At 32.3% G+C, this 19,445-nt stretch overlaps 1 protein-coding gene across 1 annotated transcript; it reads left to right on the top strand.

The window, feature by feature from the left end:
- The first annotated feature begins 3,745 nt into the window (after nt 1-3,745).
- Nucleotides 3,746-18,026, top strand: LOC148279217 (autophagy-related protein 16-1-like). The gene is made up of 6 exons (XM_088230311.1): nt 3,746-3,863; nt 7,462-7,641; nt 10,509-10,593; nt 11,623-11,769; nt 15,703-15,803; nt 17,425-18,026. Exons 1-5 carry the CDS (start codon nt 3,773-3,775, stop codon nt 15,797-15,799), a joined length of 600 nt encoding a protein of 199 aa, XP_088086437.1. The 5' UTR covers nt 3,746-3,772; the 3' UTR covers nt 15,800-15,803; nt 17,425-18,026.
- The last annotated feature ends 1,419 nt before the right edge of the window (nt 18,027-19,445 follow it).

Genomic DNA, 19,445 nt, shown 5'->3' with positions numbered 1-19,445 from the left:
GAGCTAGATTGTCACAAAGAATGAGGAAGTTCGGTGGTTTTAAAAATATATGTATATTTGTTAATATACTATTAAACTAAGCCAAATTAAAAGAAAATATTTATCGTATTATCAGCGCTATGATTTTTTAAAGTTTTGTATTTCTGAAAAAAGTCCGCGTGTGACGTCTTAAGTTCTCTTCCGCTTCTTCTCGGTCAGTTCTGTCTATTGGTTCGTTGACGGTAAGTAAACCGCAACTTCTTACCATTGGTTGATTCATATGAACTAGTTACGTTGTGTTCAAAGTAATTCGTTTTTATTAAAATATTTTTGATTTTTTTTTTTACATTTAAAAAAAAATGCTTTATAATTCAATTCTCTAATGTTTACCGCGCATAAGACAAAAAATTTTGTATCCAATTTCCAGTACGGCTGAAATTCCTCATTTTAGTGACGGCCCGCACGTGCTTTTAAATGTATAAATGCATTAAAATACAATGTGTTTATACCCGTTTGCCAGCTATATGTGACAGTGGCGAATGGTGATTTTATTTGCAGGTGAGCCATAAAAAAAAACATATATTTGTACCTACATAGGAGGTACATAATATAATGTAAATAATACATACTATAAATTGATATTTTTCTGTGGTTCTGTGTGATACAGCAACTCTCATCCATGAAATCAACTCAAACGATGTAACTACGTGATATATATTATTATAATATATAGATATATTATCCATTACTTTAATATATAATTTATTAAAAAATAAATTAAAAATACAACTGTGAATTCAGTCAACATTACGTATTCAATTGAAATGTCAACTGGCTGAATTGTTCTAGTAATTAATAGTGCTAAAAACGGCCGCGTGGAGCGCTATATGTCCTGCAATATGGCACATGAAAGTAATTATGGTCTTATGTCAAAAGTACCATCTCAAAGAAAAATCGTCCTTAAGAAATAATCTTCAAATTATTTGTGTAATCTGCAAGTTTAATCTAGCAGAAAAAACCCGCACGGCTAAGACATTCAAAATATAGTATACTTCCTAATGAGGAACTTCAGCCCTACGGGAAATTGGATACAAAAAATGTTTTCTTACGTGTGGTAAAAATTAGAGCATTAAATTCCACTACAAAGTTTCTTGAAAATGTACAGAAAAAATAATAATAAATACTTTGATAAAAACGCACTACTTTAAATGACGTCACTGGTTCATGTGAATCAACCTATGATCTGAGAGCTATGGAAGAGATCCGGTCTGCTTGTCGCTTCTGGACCAATAGGAAGAACTGAATGAGAATAAGCGGAAATGAACCTCTGACGTTACACGCGGAGTTATTTCAGAAATACAAAACTTTGAAAAATCGTAGCGCCGATAATACGATATATAAAAATTAAAAAAAAAAAAAATTGACTTAGTTTAACAGTCTATTAACAAATAATTTTTTTTAAAAAAAACACCGAACTTCCTCATTGCGGTCTTCGGCATGTACTGGCCTATTTTAGATTATTTTAATCGGTCTGTGGTCCTGTGGCTAGTGTCTGGGACTCACGGACCAAAGGTCTGTGGTTCGAATCGCACTCTACCTCTACTTGATTCTATTTTCTAATAGTGAGTTATTTACAACTCGTTGAAAATGGCCCTCAAAATTAAATATTTGGGTAAATCATAAGAATGCGAATATTTATTTTAAAAAAAAACAAGTTATCGTATTATACAAGTGTTCATTAAACCCTGTCACATCCAAAACAAGAAGACATTTTCTTTATTTTCACGGTCATATCATACCATATACACCGCAAGACAAATAAATTTACGAGTTCTCAAAAAAAACTAAAATTGACATAATGAATTATTCTTGATATTTAATTAGTTTTTTTTATATTGTTTGACATATGTGATGACTACTCGTTATTTCAAGGTTAAAATAAAAAATCTTACTCATGAATTGTACTTAGAAATTGCCATTATATATCAGGTATCAGATTACCCGAACCTTAGAGACCCATAACGGTTCATTTATGGTCGAGTGTTTGTGATGGAATAATAAAAGACATGTTATTTTTTAATTCATATTTAAGAAGTAGGTTCTTATCGCTTTATTTTAAATTAAAGTATTTTACATTTAAACATATTTATAACATTTAAAAATATTTAGTACTTAGTGAATTCACCTTTATTTTTTATAACATGTAAAATTCTATTATTTAGAGAAGCGTAAAGCGAATCTAAAATTTCTGATGTTATTTCTTCTTCCCAAACTTGAATTAAGTTTTTTTTTAATTCCTCAATGTTTTTTGATTTTTTTTTCCCGACTTTTTTTTTCATAATCGCCCATAAATTTTCTATCGGGTTCAAATCAGGGCTATTCCCGGGCCACGTCAACGATTTTAAGCCAATTTTCTCCTTGAATTCATTGATCTATAAAAAAACAATAAATTATTTATCATGTGGTCACAAAATGCATTTAAAAATATATATATTTGTACTCACAGTGCGGGCTCTATGGCACGGCGCAGAATCGTCCTGAAAAATTGGGTCCGCGGTATACTGCGTAATGTCCTCGATTGTTGGAATAATATGTTTTTTTAACACTTTTTTGTACTGAATGGCATTCATCGTACCCTGTACAAAATTTAGAGGTCCTAAACCGTATGCTGTCATGCACCCCCAAATCATCACGTAGGGTGAATGTTTAACGGTTCGAGTGACGCACGACGGATGATATCTTTCCCCACGTTTTCGTCGAACTATCTTTCTGCCGTCTGGACCAAAAAGGTTGAATTTTAATTCATCAGAGAAAACAACATTTTGCCAATCCTCCAAGGTCCAATTCTGGTGCTCTTTCGCCCAATCCAGTCTAGCCTTCTTCATTTTGTCCGTGAGTAATGGTTTCTTTGCGGGACTCCGTGCTTGGAAACCATGCTCCAACAGCCGCCTGGACACTGTTTTTACTGAAAATGTTGATGTGCTGGTAGACTGCACCTCTGCGTGTATTTCAGGTGCCGTTAAAAATCGATCGCGCATAACAATTTTTTTTATTAAGCGATCATCTCGGGCAGATGTCACGCGCCCCCGTCCGCTTCCTTTTTTCCGTTCTATGGATCCAGTTTCTTGGATTTTTTTAAATAAAAACCTCACTGCACCTTCTGAATACCCAACTCGACGAGATATTTCACAATTAGATATGTTTTCTTGCGACAATGTGATTATTTTGGATTTTATCGCAATCGACATTTGCTTTGCACTTTCCATGATTGTTGTGTTATGTTCACTCAAACGCGGGTAAAACAAGACTGTTGAGACATTTTAAAATGTAAATATTGTAGAAAGGTGACACATAGTGTCCTTAATTTATTAAACAAAAGAAAGAGGTATCGATAAAGGATTTCTTAGAAAAAGGGTTCAGTAAAGTCAAGGGGCGCGGTAGCAGGTAAACTCGTAATTTTTTTTGTCTTGCGGTGTATATGTGCTATAAACTTTTTAATAATTAAAAAAGGAATGGCCCACGCTCAAACGCTGTAGTCTTTGTGGACATTTTTTCCAATTAGCTTAATTTTAAGATGTATTTTTTTAAAGTGTATTTTTGTTATGATATTTCTATGTAAATTAATATACGTATGGAAAAATAAACAAATAAAAAAATAAAATTTGTTTAGACCTCTTAAATGATACATGCGCAAATATTATTTGTAAATTTCTATTATCGTTTTATTTTAAATATTGATTTGTTTTATTATTCGTTTTCACAGCACACCCTGACTGGACACAGTGGAAAAGTTATGGCTGCTAAATTCCTGGGAGAGCCTTCTAAAGTCATCACCGGAAGCCACGATAGAACCCTCAAGATCTGGGACCTTAGGAGTAAAGCCTGTAAGTTCCTGTTTTCTTATTTACTGTTTACATATCGCCGTTTTGAATAACATTAGGCAACCTAATAACTGCCTAATAATTGCTGATGCACAGGACCAATATAACGGATAAGGCTTGCCGTATTTATTTGTAAACTAATTTCAAACTTTGTAACTATGAATAAACATCGAAATTATTTTTTTTATATGGGTTGTTATCGTTTTTTTATTCGTTTGGCCTTTAATTGTCTGGTTTAATTGATTACTTTACATAATGTGTAAACATTCAGTATTTTGCCTAAATTAATACAATACTTACTGGTGGTTTAACTTAAGCTGGCGCGTTCAGATAACTCACACTAACGCATTTAAAATCTACAGGATGTTGATTTAAAAAAAAGTTGTTTTAAATTTTAACCAAATGTGCTTTCTTTTTTTAAAATTCAGTGTTGGATTTGAGGGTTGTGTATATAAAAAAAATACAATGGGTTAAGAAAATGTTCATTTACTAAAAAACTTTGTTTCATTATTTTATATTTTTCAAAATGTTGCATTTTACTAATTATAGTCCTTCTAAGAACAAGGGGCAATTTAAATTTGAAAAAAAAATATTTTTTCATTGTCAATTACTCTAGAACTAAAATGCGAAGTTGTGTAGATTGTTTTAAGTAACAAGATTTATTTTTTATCATTAAGTGTGTTTACATTTTTTCCAATATAATTTGTACTGTGCATTTTATTTACACTGTTATAATTATTACTAAGATAAACACAAAATATCAAATAAAAAACATGCTTTTTTAAAACTAAATACTCGTAAATATATGACATTTTCTTAAGTAATCGTTTTTTTTTTCGCTCTAATCCAAAAGAGATTTTTAAAAGCATTTAATATAATAATATATAACATCAAGATTTTTAAAATCAGTCATTCTGTATATTAAAAATGTTTTTGTGTAAGTTTTGTGAAAGCGCCATCACTACATAATCGACCTATTCATAATTTGATTAAATGAAAATACCTGCATAAATATAAACCAGTGTTTTTATTTCATAACTTAATACTCGTACATAATATTGTATTTTTACTATTAAGAATTGCAGCTAAATTCAGACGAACGCAGAAGCATCCTGTGTATAATTGTATATCATTAGCAACTAATAAAGCAATAGCTGTCTATGTCACGCTCATAAGCGCGTCTGAGCGCGAGAGAGACAGAGATTATTTTTATAATGCGTATGCCGTGCGATGTCATACCATGGGCTTATTCACGGATACTACACAATGCGTATGCGTAGTACGTTAAAATAAAATGCTAGTTTCTGAAAATACCAGCGCCATCTGCTGATTTTTTATAAATTAGAAAATTTACTAAAATGTCGTTTCCGAAAGAAAACGTCTAGATTTTTGAAAATAGTTATGCCTTTTGCTAATAAAGTTTCGAGAATATCTGTGTATGAGAATATAATATATTACGTTTGATGAAATCCAGAAAGGGTTCAATCTAGTATTTATCTATAAAAGGGGTATTCCATTGTAACTGGTGGGACATTTGATTCCAAAATTTGACCAGCTTTGAGTTGTAAATAAAATAAAAATAGTAAAATGTTCTCTTAAAACAATATATACTAACCTAACCTAACCCATTTCAACAATGGAGGGTGGTGCCCCGACTCAACACCAGGGGCAAACCGTGCATAGAAGCGATTATGCACAGATTATGCACAGCTTATATTTGACTAACCATAATAATGTTTTATTGTTACTTTATTTACAGAAAAACAAATAAATAATTATTATTTATTTTAAATCATTTCCACCGTTTGTATTTTTATCCTGATATAAATATAAATTTTAATAAAGCGCGCCAGAGCCTGCGGTGAGCCAAGAAACTAGCCGATTATTCCAGCTTGTTTTGTCATAAAAATAAGTATACTATATTTTGAATGTATTAACCCCAGTGCGGGTTTTTTCTCCTAGATTAAACTTGCAGATTACACAAATTATTTGAAGATTCTTGATTTGGAAAACAGTATTTCAAACATTGTTTCTTAGGGACTATTTTTCTTTGAGATGGTACTTTTGACATAAGACCATAATTACTTTCATGCGTCATATTGCAGGACATATAGCGCTCCACGCGGCCGTTTTTAGCACTAGTAATTACTAGAACAATGCGGCCAGTTGACATTTTAATTGAATACCTAATATCGACTGAATTCATAGTGGTATTTATTTATTTATTTTTTAATGAATTATGTATTCAAGTAATGGATGATATATATATATATATATAATATAATATATCACGAAGTTACATCGTTTGAATTGATTTCATGGATGAGAGTTGTTGTATCACACAGAATCACAGAAAAATATCAATTTATAGTATATAATATTACTTACATTATATTATGTACCTCCTATGTAGGTACAAATATATGATATTTTCTTATAGCTTCCCTGTAAATAAAATCACCATTCGCCACTGCTCAACACGGACTTTCTAGCGAGTCGGGCCAAGTTTACAGCCTAGAACCATTTTACTATACTGCTTCCAATAAAAATCTAAACAGTCAATGTGTTCTGTGTAGGTAATTATAATTTGAATGAAGGTGACTGATGGACACTGGAAAATCCCATTTTTCTACCTTTGTGTGTTTAAAGACGAATTTATTCCAAACTATTTGATATTAGTGAAAGATTTTTTATTTTGTAAAGCATGTAATATTGAACACTTCTGTTTGAAATATTGTCCAATAACTAGAAACCGGATTATATGCAATTGCATATTTGCATATGCGTTTGCATATTTGACTGACTGAATTGAACTCAACAATATTTTGAGTTTGTCCAAATTTTTGTAGACAAGAACTGTATTCAACTCCCTGGGGAGCTATTAATATTAACATATTACAGCAGAGATGAAGATCATTTTAGGGAAGGTAATATAGAAGTCTAGGCATCTACAGGGCTTATTACCTATCATTGGCTGGTTTGAGTGGCCACTTTACACACTGTGTAACATTCACCATTCTGCCCATATTCGAACGCCTAATCCCTTCAATTCTTTCATCTGTTAATGTTAGTGAAGTTAAAGAGCTGAAACCTTTATTTATGCGGGTGAGATTCGTGTAGTTGAATTATTTCACCTACTTACTAGGCAACGCCTGAAAATTTTATTTTTTCAATTTCTATACTTCTTTATGGCCCAGGTGGATTTATCAACAATATTTTGAGTTTGTCCGAATATTTGTAGACAAGAACTGGATCCAACTCCCTGAGGAGCTGTTAATATTAATATATTACAACAGAGATGAAGAACATTTAATGATGCCTATACTTCTATATTACCTTCTCTAAAATGTTCTTCATCTCTATTGTAATATGTGAATTGAACTCCTTATTGCAAGAGATATTCCTACATAATAGACTTATAGAACGTTTAAAAATATTTTACAAAACAACCCTGCCTTTGAAACTTTGTTTATATATTTACGGGCTTTTTTAATTATATTAATTTTAAGTGAGCAGCTTAAAGCTGATATGCTTAAATCTATTTAAACAAAAGTTAGTTATTGGCGCACTTTAACTTTAATGTCCACCGTAAATGTGACAGGTATCGAGACAAAGTTCGCCGGATCTAGTTGCAACGACTTGGTAACCACAGACGGGTCTGGCTCCACCATTATTTCCGGCCACTTTGACAAGAGCATCCGCTTCTGGGACATTCGGTCTGAAGCCACGGCCAACCAGATTATGCTGCAAGGAAAGGTTACTTCGCTGGATCTGTCAAGAGGTATTTCATTCATTATTAGTATTGTTAATGTGTTCAAACAACTTCACATAACAACTGTTTAATGTATTTATTAGACTTTTTGTACAATAATATTTGCACATTGATGGGCGAATTGCAATTTCTCCCTACCCAATAGAATAAAAGGTGGTATTTATTTTTTGTTATTAGTTTCAATACGTAAGTGGAAAAAAAACAAAATAAAATAGAGACTTGAATATGTTTTCAAATAAATTGATATCGATATTAGTCTATTTGGAAAATTCGAATAAAAAAAGAGGAAAGAGGATATATTTCTTCAGACGTGATTTAAACAAAGTTGCTTTAGAAATATCTTTTATAGTGGATTGGAGATGATTTGAAAGTTGAGGTGCATGGACAGTATATGAGCTTCAAAAGAAGGAAGAATTATGGATGGTAAAAGAAAAGGTTAGTCATGATCTAATAAGCGTTGGAATTTTTCACGAACTAGCGTTCGAACTATGACATACAGTTAACAGAAAGGAGAAAGTGTGATAATCTCTCCGATAATCAAATATGTGGTCATATTTATTTATTTATTTAGGAAATCATGCAGTCTTTATATAAATACAAGGTACAAAAGAACAATTTTAAAAAGTAAGAAACTCCTGATTTGAATTCAACTATGCCGTGTTGTGTCCTTTTAAAGTGTAGAAATACTGCTAGGATCTTTAAGAAACAGAATGGTATCACATTTCATGTGTAATTAGCAAACGAATGTTTAAGTAGCAAATGCATTACTTAAAAATTGCATTATTTTTCCATCTGTCAGATTGTCTAAGAAACAAAATGAAAATTTCGTTAGTGTTGCCAGGGTAGTAAATTTTTTTACCCTTCTTTGCTCATCTAATGAAAGAACTAATGAAAATTAGACCTCGGATTAAACAACGCCGTGGGGGACATTTGAACGACATTATCTTTAAAATATCAAATGTTATTTAACATGATATAAAAATATCCGTTTTATGCAAATATGATTCTACTCTCCTTCTGGACTATTCTTGATTCTATGGCTCCAACTATACTCATTATATATTCCCCTTATTATATAGGTCCAACTATACCTATTATATATCATATTTCCCAAGATCAAATATATACCTTAATTTGAATACAAGTAATTTCATATTAACTCTTTTTTTTTTTTCTTTTTTTATTGTCTTGTATTTATACAGGTGCGGCATTGCTATCTCCCTAGTTTGAATAGTCTCATGTAACTCGAGGATTGATCGTAGAAGGGTGAGGATGGTGTCAATATGAGCAGGCAGCTGAGATGTTTTTGTGTCTGTGCAAAAGTTGTCAAAAGTATCAGTTGCAAACTGGGTTGACGTATGAGCCGCGTGCTTTTACTGCAAAGGGGTAGTGCGCATTGCTACCTATCGAGATCATCGGGCCTTACGTTTTTGAATAGGTAGGGAATTTAGGCTGTTACAGCAAATTCTGAATGATCTGGCCCCCAAAGATTGCTTTTATTGCAAAATCATCTTTTAGCTAAAGTTTATAAACATTGGTGAAGGAACCTACATGACCTGAACTAGGCAATCCACACGGAAATTCATCGTATTCCCTAAGAAATGCTCCAGAGTTGTGTGACACTTCAGATATGTCTTGCAGGAGTGTTTAGACAATGGCTTCTCTAAAGTTCTTTTCAAAACAACATAAGATAAAATTTTCCATATTGTACAATAGTTTTCAGAAATAAAAATGAATTTGTTGTACCTCAAATAGCTGTTTATTTACCCAATGCTATGCCTTAACTTTCTATATGGTTCATGTATGCTATGATAAATTCACATAAACACGCTATGGGCATTTATAATTATGTAATTAAATATGTAATACTATAAGTTCTGTAGGGTTTATAGTGCATAAACGATTGGTTACCAATGCAGTGCCTTATGCACCATTAGGTGCGGAAAGGAAATGATGATGACGATGAATCGATGACACATACGTGCTAAAACGTTTCACTTGAACACTTGAAATAGTGTGATGACCGAAGAAAGCAATGTCATAATTTTCTATAGAATCCAATTCAACATATAATGCAACTCCTACAGTATTGCACATAAAATCGGGGGTATCGTTCTGCAGTACATTCACATCGTCCCCACAATGAAGAAATGAACTACAAAGGAACGTCGCCTATAAAGAGACTACAGGGCGTGGGAACGTCAGTCAGCAAGCCCAACAAGTTCAGTCGACCCGTCAGTCAGTTCAGTTCAATCCATCTCGATGCAGTCACTCAGTTCTAGCATGTAGTTCAAGTTCAGTTACCTAAATTCCTAATTGCCTTAACACTCGTCCGACATAATTCATTATTTATTCGCCATGTAATAAAAATAAACATCAAACAGCAACCTCGTGTCTTCTGTCAATCTCATAACTGAGGTAGGAGCTCCAACCCTCAACTACCAAAATCTTACAGTTCTTCCAACAGAATAAACTGTTAATTAGTTTTACAAATCTTATTTTTATGAAATAATGGTCTATGCTGACGGCGTTTTGTAATTTTCTGCTCGAAATTACCTATGTTCTGGACCAAGCCACATATCAATAGGAAAAATTGTTATTAAGTACCTAGCAACATCTAAAAAAATAACACCTTTTAAAGTATCTGTATAAGAAATTTCTTCTTTACCCTTTCTTCATTGATCCACATTTATTTTTACTTATGTTGGCTTTGTATCATTGACCCGTTTTCTTTTTTTCAAATTATAAAACATTGTCAAAAATTAAATTAGCAATTGCCTAAATCAAAAAAATTATTTCGTTTTCCACAATCCTCACATCTTTATTTTTGTTTTATAAATTTAAGATTTTGATGAAAATGTTTTTTAAATTTTCAGATTGTAACTTCCTTTTAGCATGTGTGAGAGATGACACTATTAAGCTACTCGATCTTCGAATGAACAATGTGATTGGATCATTCAGGTAAGCATACTCCTGTATTAAAAAATATGTTTTGAAATTAGTTCAAGACAAACCTACCTCCATGTATTTAAAAAAATCTTAATAGGCACTTTACATTGCTCAACACAATAGCATTTTTACTGTCTATGATTCTTAAGGTTTTTCTTTATTTTTCTGTGTATTGTTACATATTAATATCTGTAGAATGAGAAAGTTCAGCCTTAGGGGAAATTGGATGCAAAAAATGTTTTCTTGCACGCGGTAAAATTAAGAGCAATAAATTTTACCCCAAGGTTTCTAGAAAATGTATGAAAAAATTAATAAAAATGAATTACTTTGCATTCCGTCACTAGTTTTTCTAATTCAACCAATGATAATAGAGTTGTAATAGATTTCCGGTTTACGGTAAGTCCCCTGATGAATCAGCAGAACTCATTGTAAGAAAAAGGCAAGAGAACTTGAGACGTCACACGCGAAGTAATTTCAAAAATTCAAAACTTTCAAAAACTATAGCGCTGATAATACGATATATAATTTTGTTTTTTTATTTAGTATAATAGTCTGTTAACAAATATTTTTATTTTTTAAACCTCATTGAGGAGGGCGCCACAGAAGATATAATTTTTAAAAGAAAATACTATGGCTCTTTCTTAGTTTAAATATTTCATGAATACTGTTTTATTGGCTAACTTGTTAAATGTTATAAAGGTACCTAAACTTTATAGGTTAGGACTACAAAACAGGATGTATATACTCTAAGATTTATCCATATTTACATTAAAAAAAACTTTTTTATGTATTTATTTCTCAGTGTATTTAACAGGGAAAACCATTTTATGGGTACTATAGCAACCATAGCAACTTTATAGAATTTGACAGGTGAATGATGTAAAGAAAATGGCATCTTTAGTTCATTTTTTATTCATGAAACACGTTCCACACAATTGTGGAGCTCCGTACAACAATATTTTCCAAGTTAAAATAAATATATCTGAAACCTAGAAAGCCTAGGGCTTATTACTTAATTTTTAATATATCATTTTCTTTCAGTAATGATGCATTCAAGGTGGGATGTGACTGGGCCCGAGCTGCTTTCAGTCCTGATGGTCAGCATATAGCTGCTGGCGGAGCTGATGGTGGAATATTCATTTGGACTGTCAACTCCATCAAATTAGAATCCATACTAAAGGAACACACGTGAGTAACAGTTATTTATTTTATTAATATGAAACTATCAATTAATTTTTTTTGGCAGGAGAACCTAAAAACCATTATTTTAATATTATATTACTTACAATTTTAATCAACCGAAAATACCACTGGAGTATCAGAAAAATGATCATTATGTAAAGTAAAAATAGCAATAATTAAAAACTAATGGCTTTTAGCCTCTAGAATGAATTTATTGCAGTAAAACATTTTCATTAAAAAAAAAACAGGTTTGCGCGGTATTGCAGTATTACTGACAATATGTGGTCACTGGGGTAATCTGTGCCGAGGACACTTAACATTTTTTTTTTACTGAGAAAGTACAGAAATAAACTGTATATTGTTTGACATGTTAACATTATAATAAAAACTGATGATCCGCAGAGTAACTATCGTAGAATATAATAATCATAGAATTAAGAATAGTCCTTAATTCTATGATAATAATTTAAAAAGTCATAAAACAAATGCAGGAGGAAGTCTTTCACATTTAATTTATACTCTTAAACTTGTGTAATAATTCATGTTTCAATTGTTTGTACATCTAAGAAATAAATCATATGAGAACCTCTTAAGGGAGCTCAAGTTAAGTTCACTGGAAGAGCGGAGGCAGCGTGGTGACTTGATTGAAATGTTCATAATCTTAACTGAGTAATATAATGTACCCAAGTTGAAATCAATGTTCCTTATGAATAAAAACCGCCATCTCAGAAGTTGTTCATTGAAACTAAACACTACCTCCTTCTCATCCAACCCCAGGAAGAACTTCCTGACAAACCGAGTTGTAGAGAAATGGAATGGCCTTCCAGAGAAAGTGATTGGTTCTAGTTCAGTTGATGTGTTCAAAAACCGCCTAGATGCACACATCAATTTATAATGTTTAATAACCATGTACACTTGATATACACGCATCAGCTTAACAGATTGAGACACGCATACCCTCTTATTTTGTTCCATTTGACCTTAATAACTGAAATAATAAATATTGTTGAAATCGGATAGCGATAACCCGTGTCAACTTGATGTCAAACTTTGAATATAAAAGTTTGTATGGAAAGCATAGGGGAATATTTTAACTTTATATTTATTTTGTAAATAAAACAATGGTACTTTGATTATTGTATCATATTTATTATGTATTATACATATTAATTATTTAAAGGACATTATTAATTCAATTTTCTTTTTAAGGTTTGTTTTTTACAGTCAGGATATACTTTTCTGTGTTCTTGTACGCAACGTAATAAATATTGTTTTTGTTCCTCGTCCACTGTTACGAAGCATTAGCAGGCCACGAAGTAGGAAACTCTATGAGAAAACTGTCATCAATTTTGAGTCGCCTGAAAAAGGATCTGCTGTTCATGGAAACAAAGTCATCGATGTTTTTTTCGAAAAGAGGCCTGCTAAGTTCTTCTCTCGATGGAATGTAGCGTTTATTGTGGACCGATGGATTTTCTTTGGCCAAATTAGCAACTATTTTTACATTACTTTCTTAGTTATTAATATCATCGTCAAATAGAGACAAGATAGACACTTCGTCTGCTAAATACCACAAATGCTGGCAAAACTTCTGTATAGCCGCTTTTGATATAGTTTTGTCGACCATTTCGTATGCCTTCACAGCCTTCAAAAAGCACAAGTCCTGGTAGGGCGCTTTTACCGCTAAAGTGCATTGCAGCCAAGGCTTGACATAGGATGTCGCGATAAACAGGCAGACGTCTAATAGAGCTGTTTTGTCCTTATTTGACATTTTGAATTGAGAGCTAAACAACGATATTTTTAGTGAATAAATAACTCTCGCCATCCATCTTGCTTGGTGCATAGCGCCTGGAGGCCGAATTTTAAATTCATTAACTTTATCTCCGCCAAGAAATATTATGCAGAGCTCTATTAACTCTCGATAGTCATCTCTTACAATTTCTTTGGTCAATTCAGTTCTGTAATACTCTAAAAAGTTCATCAATTTTAGAATCGTTCAGACGTAATAGCGTTTCTTTGTGGCTTTGTATCTTCTCTACATTGATGTTTTTCCAGTTTGATCAAAAATTTTTGAATAAAGGGATATCGGGACTTGTAGTAACTTGGCTGATATTGGCCTCGAACACAGCTTTTAGTACCAATTCGTAGATGTGATGGCGGAAAGCAAAAATCAATATTACTCTGTTCGAGAAGCACACATGCACCATTAATTCGGCCTGTGTTAGAAGCAGTAGTATCACAACAGAGGATCTGTGCTTTATCTTCAAGATTCCAGTCAACAATAGCATTCCAAACTGCTTGTGCCTGTTCGCTTCCCGATGAGTTTTCTAATTTTGTCACAGCAATAAGTTGTTCTTTATTATCGTATGAAATAACGGTTGGTAGACGTTCCTCTTTAGATTTGCGTACATCTAAAGCCGGCAACAGTTTTCCATCCCAGTGGACAGTTACAGTATCTGGTACATCGTTTTTAAAATTTAGTTTTATAGCTTCTGCGTGCTGTTTTTACTTTTCTGTACGAATTCTTTGGATAGAGGACTTGCTTATAGGAAATTCGTCATTGTTGTAGCCAAGTGCTTCAATAGTTGCTTCAATAATAAAGACAGAATCTCTCATACTTAACTGACACCTGTCTAATGCCGCCACCAATTTCGGAGTAACGTAAATTTTCTTCACAGATGTTTTAATAGTATCGGGCTGTTTCCTCTCAATTGGAATGGACAAATCTTTTTGTAAGTCCGTTACTTCAGAATCAGAAGATGAAGTTTCTTGTAATGGCTCATGAAAAGACGTAGAGGGTGTTATGGATGCCAAATAAGTGGCCAGCCGCTTTTGCTCCTGGATATTTCTAAGACTCGCCTTTTCCTCCTTTTCTTTCAATTTTTTGTCCACTCCAGCTAAATGACCAGGTCGTCCTGGCTCTCTCTGCTTTTGTAAGAAAATCTTATCTTCATTTATCTTTATTAATTGAAGCGCATCGGCATGTGCAATATCAAACAATTTTTTTGTATTTGTAACAAACTCTTGTCGACGCTGCTCAAACACATCTTGAGTTTTGTTTGCATCTTTTTGCAAATTTCTCCAATCTTGGTATAAGGCTACAAGTTTCTTAACACAGTTAGGTAAAGATTTAGTCGGTATACGTGCCTTTTCCCAATAAATAATGCACTCACGAATAGTAAGATTTGCACTTTCATTGACGCTTAAATTGACTTCGGAATATTATAAAATAAAACCGCCAGCACTTGTCCATTAGAGGGAAGTTTAGAACCTGTAATTTGATGTTTTACATACCCAACCAAAAATATTTCCTTTTTAGAACTGCGTAACTCCACAGACATGTTGACACAACAAAAATAATGTGTTCACTAATAAAAACAAACACGATATAACAAGCACATTAACACTTAGTTCGCGCGCGCTGTACTATGTAAGTTCTGACAAGTTCCGATGCAAGTCGGCACGGGTTGCCGTGATTCAATTTACGTGAAAAGTGTTTTGACATCATTCAAACAAAATTAGAGGGTATGCATTGAAAAAATAAAACTTTAATTTTTCTGGGACACCCTAATGTATAGTGTACAAACAATTTGATTACTTATATTTCTATTCTTAAGATGGAGAATCATTAATGATGGGAGTGTCAGTGTTAAATAAGCTTCTGTCACTCTGACCCGTATAGACCCGTATTGTGACAGGTCTCCAAACCTAGATCTTTAAATAGCCGAGTTACCGAGTCAAGAGTTAATGCTCTCACACCTATTGCTTAATCTCCTTTTCAAAACTCAGGTCTTTCAAATATCAGACCATTGTGAGCCGAGCGCTCTCACATCCTCAAGTTTAACCAGCGATCCCATATTTGTTAAAACTAGCCTAACTTAACCTAGCCATTTATATAAAAAAATACTTGTTTTTTCAATCTTGTTTTCTTTGTTTTTTCAGGACTGCAGTTACTGCTGTTGACTGGCACCCACACTCATCATCACTTATCAGCGTAGATCGAGCAAAGCGAGCAGTTTTATGGGGAGATAATATGTAGATAGGTGTGTGGTTTTTCATAATGCTTCCTCTCATAATAATCAAATACGCAAGTGGATAAAGGTGTTATGTAACATAAACAAATGGTAGAGATATCTGAGGTTAAATTTTAAACACTATGTACCATGTTTTTTTTTACACTTGCATTTTTACCTAAACAATAAATTCTCACCAAATTATGGTCAATTTAAATATTCATAACAATGTGTTATAGTCCCCAAATTGACACTTACACTTGAATCATAAGACATATTTTTTAATACATAGAATAAATTATCAAGATTTATGGCAATTGATGAGCCAATACAGTATCTTAAGCAGCATTTGGTATTACATAATTATTAAACTCGGTAGTGTGATGATGACAAAAGAGTATATCTGTCACTTTTATTACAAAAATACACTTTTACGTAAACATGCTTAAATCTGACGCTCTTTCATCAGTAATAAAGCGCTGCTCACTTATAGAAATGCCATTTTGCTCTATTCCATAGAACAAAAAGGTTTCAAATTTTTGGTTTAACAACAGATGAGTAACGGACACTTCTGCCCTGTGCTTGGCTTTGCTCGTATTTGGAAATTACCTTATTAAAATAATAAAATAATTATAGAAATATAAATTTGAATAACCCTGCAACAATAAATATACAATATTGACCTTTTACGGAAACTAGTACATAGGTATTTTTAAAAGTAAATTTGGACATTCTTGACCCGAGTACCTGTGATCTATTGTTTTGCTGCAAACTGTAGCTAACTTCGTGATTGATAACTTCGTTTTTGTCCGTCTCTATAAGCGGTAACACATTATTACTCTGATCTCTTTCATAAGACAAAAGGATATATCTCCCTAGAGCTTCTTTCAAAATGGCCATATTAAAAAATATGGAGTTCATCTGTTCTTTTTACATTTTAAGCTATGTAGCAGAAATAATTATTTGCTTGTCTTGTTTAATTTAGAAAATAACAACTATACTCTTTTGCCATCCCTCTACTGAATTCATAAGTACTTTTCAGTGTGTAAAATTGACCAGAATTCTGAACGAGTGTTTAGACTCAATGGCTACTCTCATGTAAAAGTTCTGATAAATAAAATCGAGCAGTGATAAGTTCATCTAGTAATGTAGTGAGGTCCTGGATTTGATTCCCATATTTTCTCCCTAGATTTTTCTACACACAAGATATTTACCATTTGGTGTATCACTATCATTTTGTTTTTTTTTTATAAATAATTAATTGTGGGAATTCTGAAAATTTCATTAGAATCTCTGTATTTAAAAAAAAAAAAAAAAACAGCGAAATCGGTTCAGTTTACGGACTACGAAACGTCGATTTTGTCCCTTTTAGATAGGCAATTATGCCTGATTACAGTCCACCGTGCAGTTGTCTTTTTTGCACAGTATCGGTGAGGCATTTGCGAGAGAGTGACATACACTATATTTAAATACCTATTCATTAAATTTCTCTGGCACCGCATATCATGTTACTTTTATGTAACAAATTACTGAAATACACTGCATTTGGTGGTCCAATGCAGTGCCCTATACACTATAAGGTGCAAACAAGTGTATGACGAAGACATTCTTAAATTTCAAAAGTAAATTAATGTTTATTCGTTTTTTTCAGGTGTACCTTCATAACTTGAAATGTCACTGCCTGTTTAACACGTGAAGATAATAATTTCTACTGATTTCAATTCTAAGTTAAAAAATAAATGTCGATATTTTGTCTTTCATCACAATAATAATATCCAAAGAATCTGTTCACTAGATGTAGATTTTGACAACCATTTTTGATCAATGTGTAAGAAATTTGCATTATGTTAGTTTATTTCAATTTTATTTTTTCAATGTTTCTATTGTCGATTTATACATTCAATGTAATTCTTATCTATAACTATTTATAAGGATGTGCTGAATGTTTTAAAAACAATGATATTATAAATTTTAAATTAATATTTTCCTGTTTTCTTTTATCCAGAAAATGGATGGTTTTATATTAGATTTCTGATTCATCACAATATATCTGATAATTAAATGTAATATACTTGTTCACCAAATGTAAACTTTGAAAGAATTTTTTTACACTAACACTGTCTGTGTTTTTTTTTATTAGATTATTATTTTTTCATGTTTTTATCGCCAATTTATACATTGTAGTTTTTATATATACCAATTTATATCAATGTGTTATATGTTTTAAAAATAATAATACACATTTTCAACAAATCTTGCTTTTTTTATTACACTTTTCTGCGTTCTTTAATCCTAAAAATGAATTGTTTTAGATTACAATGTGGTTGTACTTAGAAAGGTGTGATATTTTCGCTCTTAAAGATACAAGAGGTGTTTTTTTGTACTCTGTAACAATACTTTAATTAATAATTTAATGCCTTACATCGAACAACGCTTGCAAAATCTGAAAATTTACTTTAAAAATCTGTGCTCAGTTTGCCAAACAAATAGAGCTCTTTGTAAAACCATAAATTTACTGCATGATAAGTTTGAAAAGCATTATTTCCAGAAATGGTCCTACAGGACTACTGACCTCCATGCACCTGTATAGGGCTATGTTAAATCCACGGTCTATGGAAAATAAACCAACAACTCTTCAAGCATTGGAAGCCAATATAATTCACACTATTTCAGAAATAACGTCAAATTTGTCGTAAAACGTGGACAAAAATTGGACAGCCAAATGAACTAAGTAACGCATCATTTTCATAAAATAAATATGTATTTTCATTCTTTCAAACTCCTTCCAACAAATATTTGCAAATTTTATTTCAATGTAAAGTTGTACCATGCTTTAAAAAACACCTAATTATTAAATCCCAACCCAACCTAACTCCCGTGTTCTATTATAATTTTAAATTAAATAACTTTATTTTTAAATGGACTTAAAACATTTTCAACAATATTGTAAATTTTTATTGAAACGCCCCAAGGTCCCCGTTCCTACTGGGCTCGAGCGTGTATGCAGAGAGCATGGAGAAGAAATTTAAGTTTATTCAATTTAACAATAATTGGACATACTCAAAATATTGTAGATTCAACCAACTAGTATAAGAAGTATAAAAATTGAAAAATTTCAGGCATTGCCTAGTAGATGAATCTCACCCACGTGATAAAGGTTTCAGCTCTTTTACTTCACAAAAGTCAACAGATGGAAGAGTTGTAGAAATGTGGATGTTTACACATAGGCAGAATGGTGAATCTTACACAGAGTGTAAAGTGGCCACTTAAGCCAGCCAATAACAGGTCATTAGCCCCTGTAAATGCCTTCCATATTCCCTTCCCAAAAAGGTTTTCCTTCTCTGTTGCAACAAATTGAGTTATTTGATTTAATTTGCCAGTTTAAGAAATACTGTTTTAACTGACTGCCTGAATCTAGTATACAGTTCACTCCAGCCCATGACATATTTCAATTATGGCCATTATTTTGTAGACAAGTGCTTATTGGATTTTACACTTAGGATTTTATCCAAATAAACACTTAAGGGGTTATATACAGTTAGAATTTTTGAAAATTCATTTTCGTAATGTACATATATTTAAATACACACACAGAAAATTTCAAGTCGATCCGGCGATTATTTTCTAAGTTACACGCATATTTGTTAAGACGTGTCAGAGGTTGAAGGTAGG

This window comes from Micrasema longulum, unplaced genomic scaffold, assembly GCF_059751315.1.
Source record: "Micrasema longulum isolate JH-2025_06_02 unplaced genomic scaffold, ASM5975131v1 h1tg000746l, whole genome shotgun sequence".
Taxonomy (NCBI): domain Eukaryota; kingdom Metazoa; phylum Arthropoda; class Insecta; order Trichoptera; family Brachycentridae; genus Micrasema; species Micrasema longulum.
The sequence above is the reverse complement of the archived record's forward strand: the minus strand, read 5'-3'. Positions and strand labels throughout refer to the sequence as shown.

Bases quoted from the DNA above. Each gene is read 5' to 3' on its own strand.
- LOC148279217 (XM_088230311.1), top strand. From the start codon at position 3,773: ATGGCTGCTAAATTCCTGGGAGAGCCTTCTAAAGTCATCACCGGAAGC. The intron at 7,642-10,508 runs GTATTTCATTCA...TTAAATTTTCAG, and splicing joins TTCGCTGGATCTGTCAAGAG to ATTGTAACTTCCTTTTAGCA. The intron at 10,594-11,622 runs GTAAGCATACTC...ATTTTCTTTCAG, and splicing joins AATGTGATTGGATCATTCAG to TAATGATGCATTCAAGGTGG.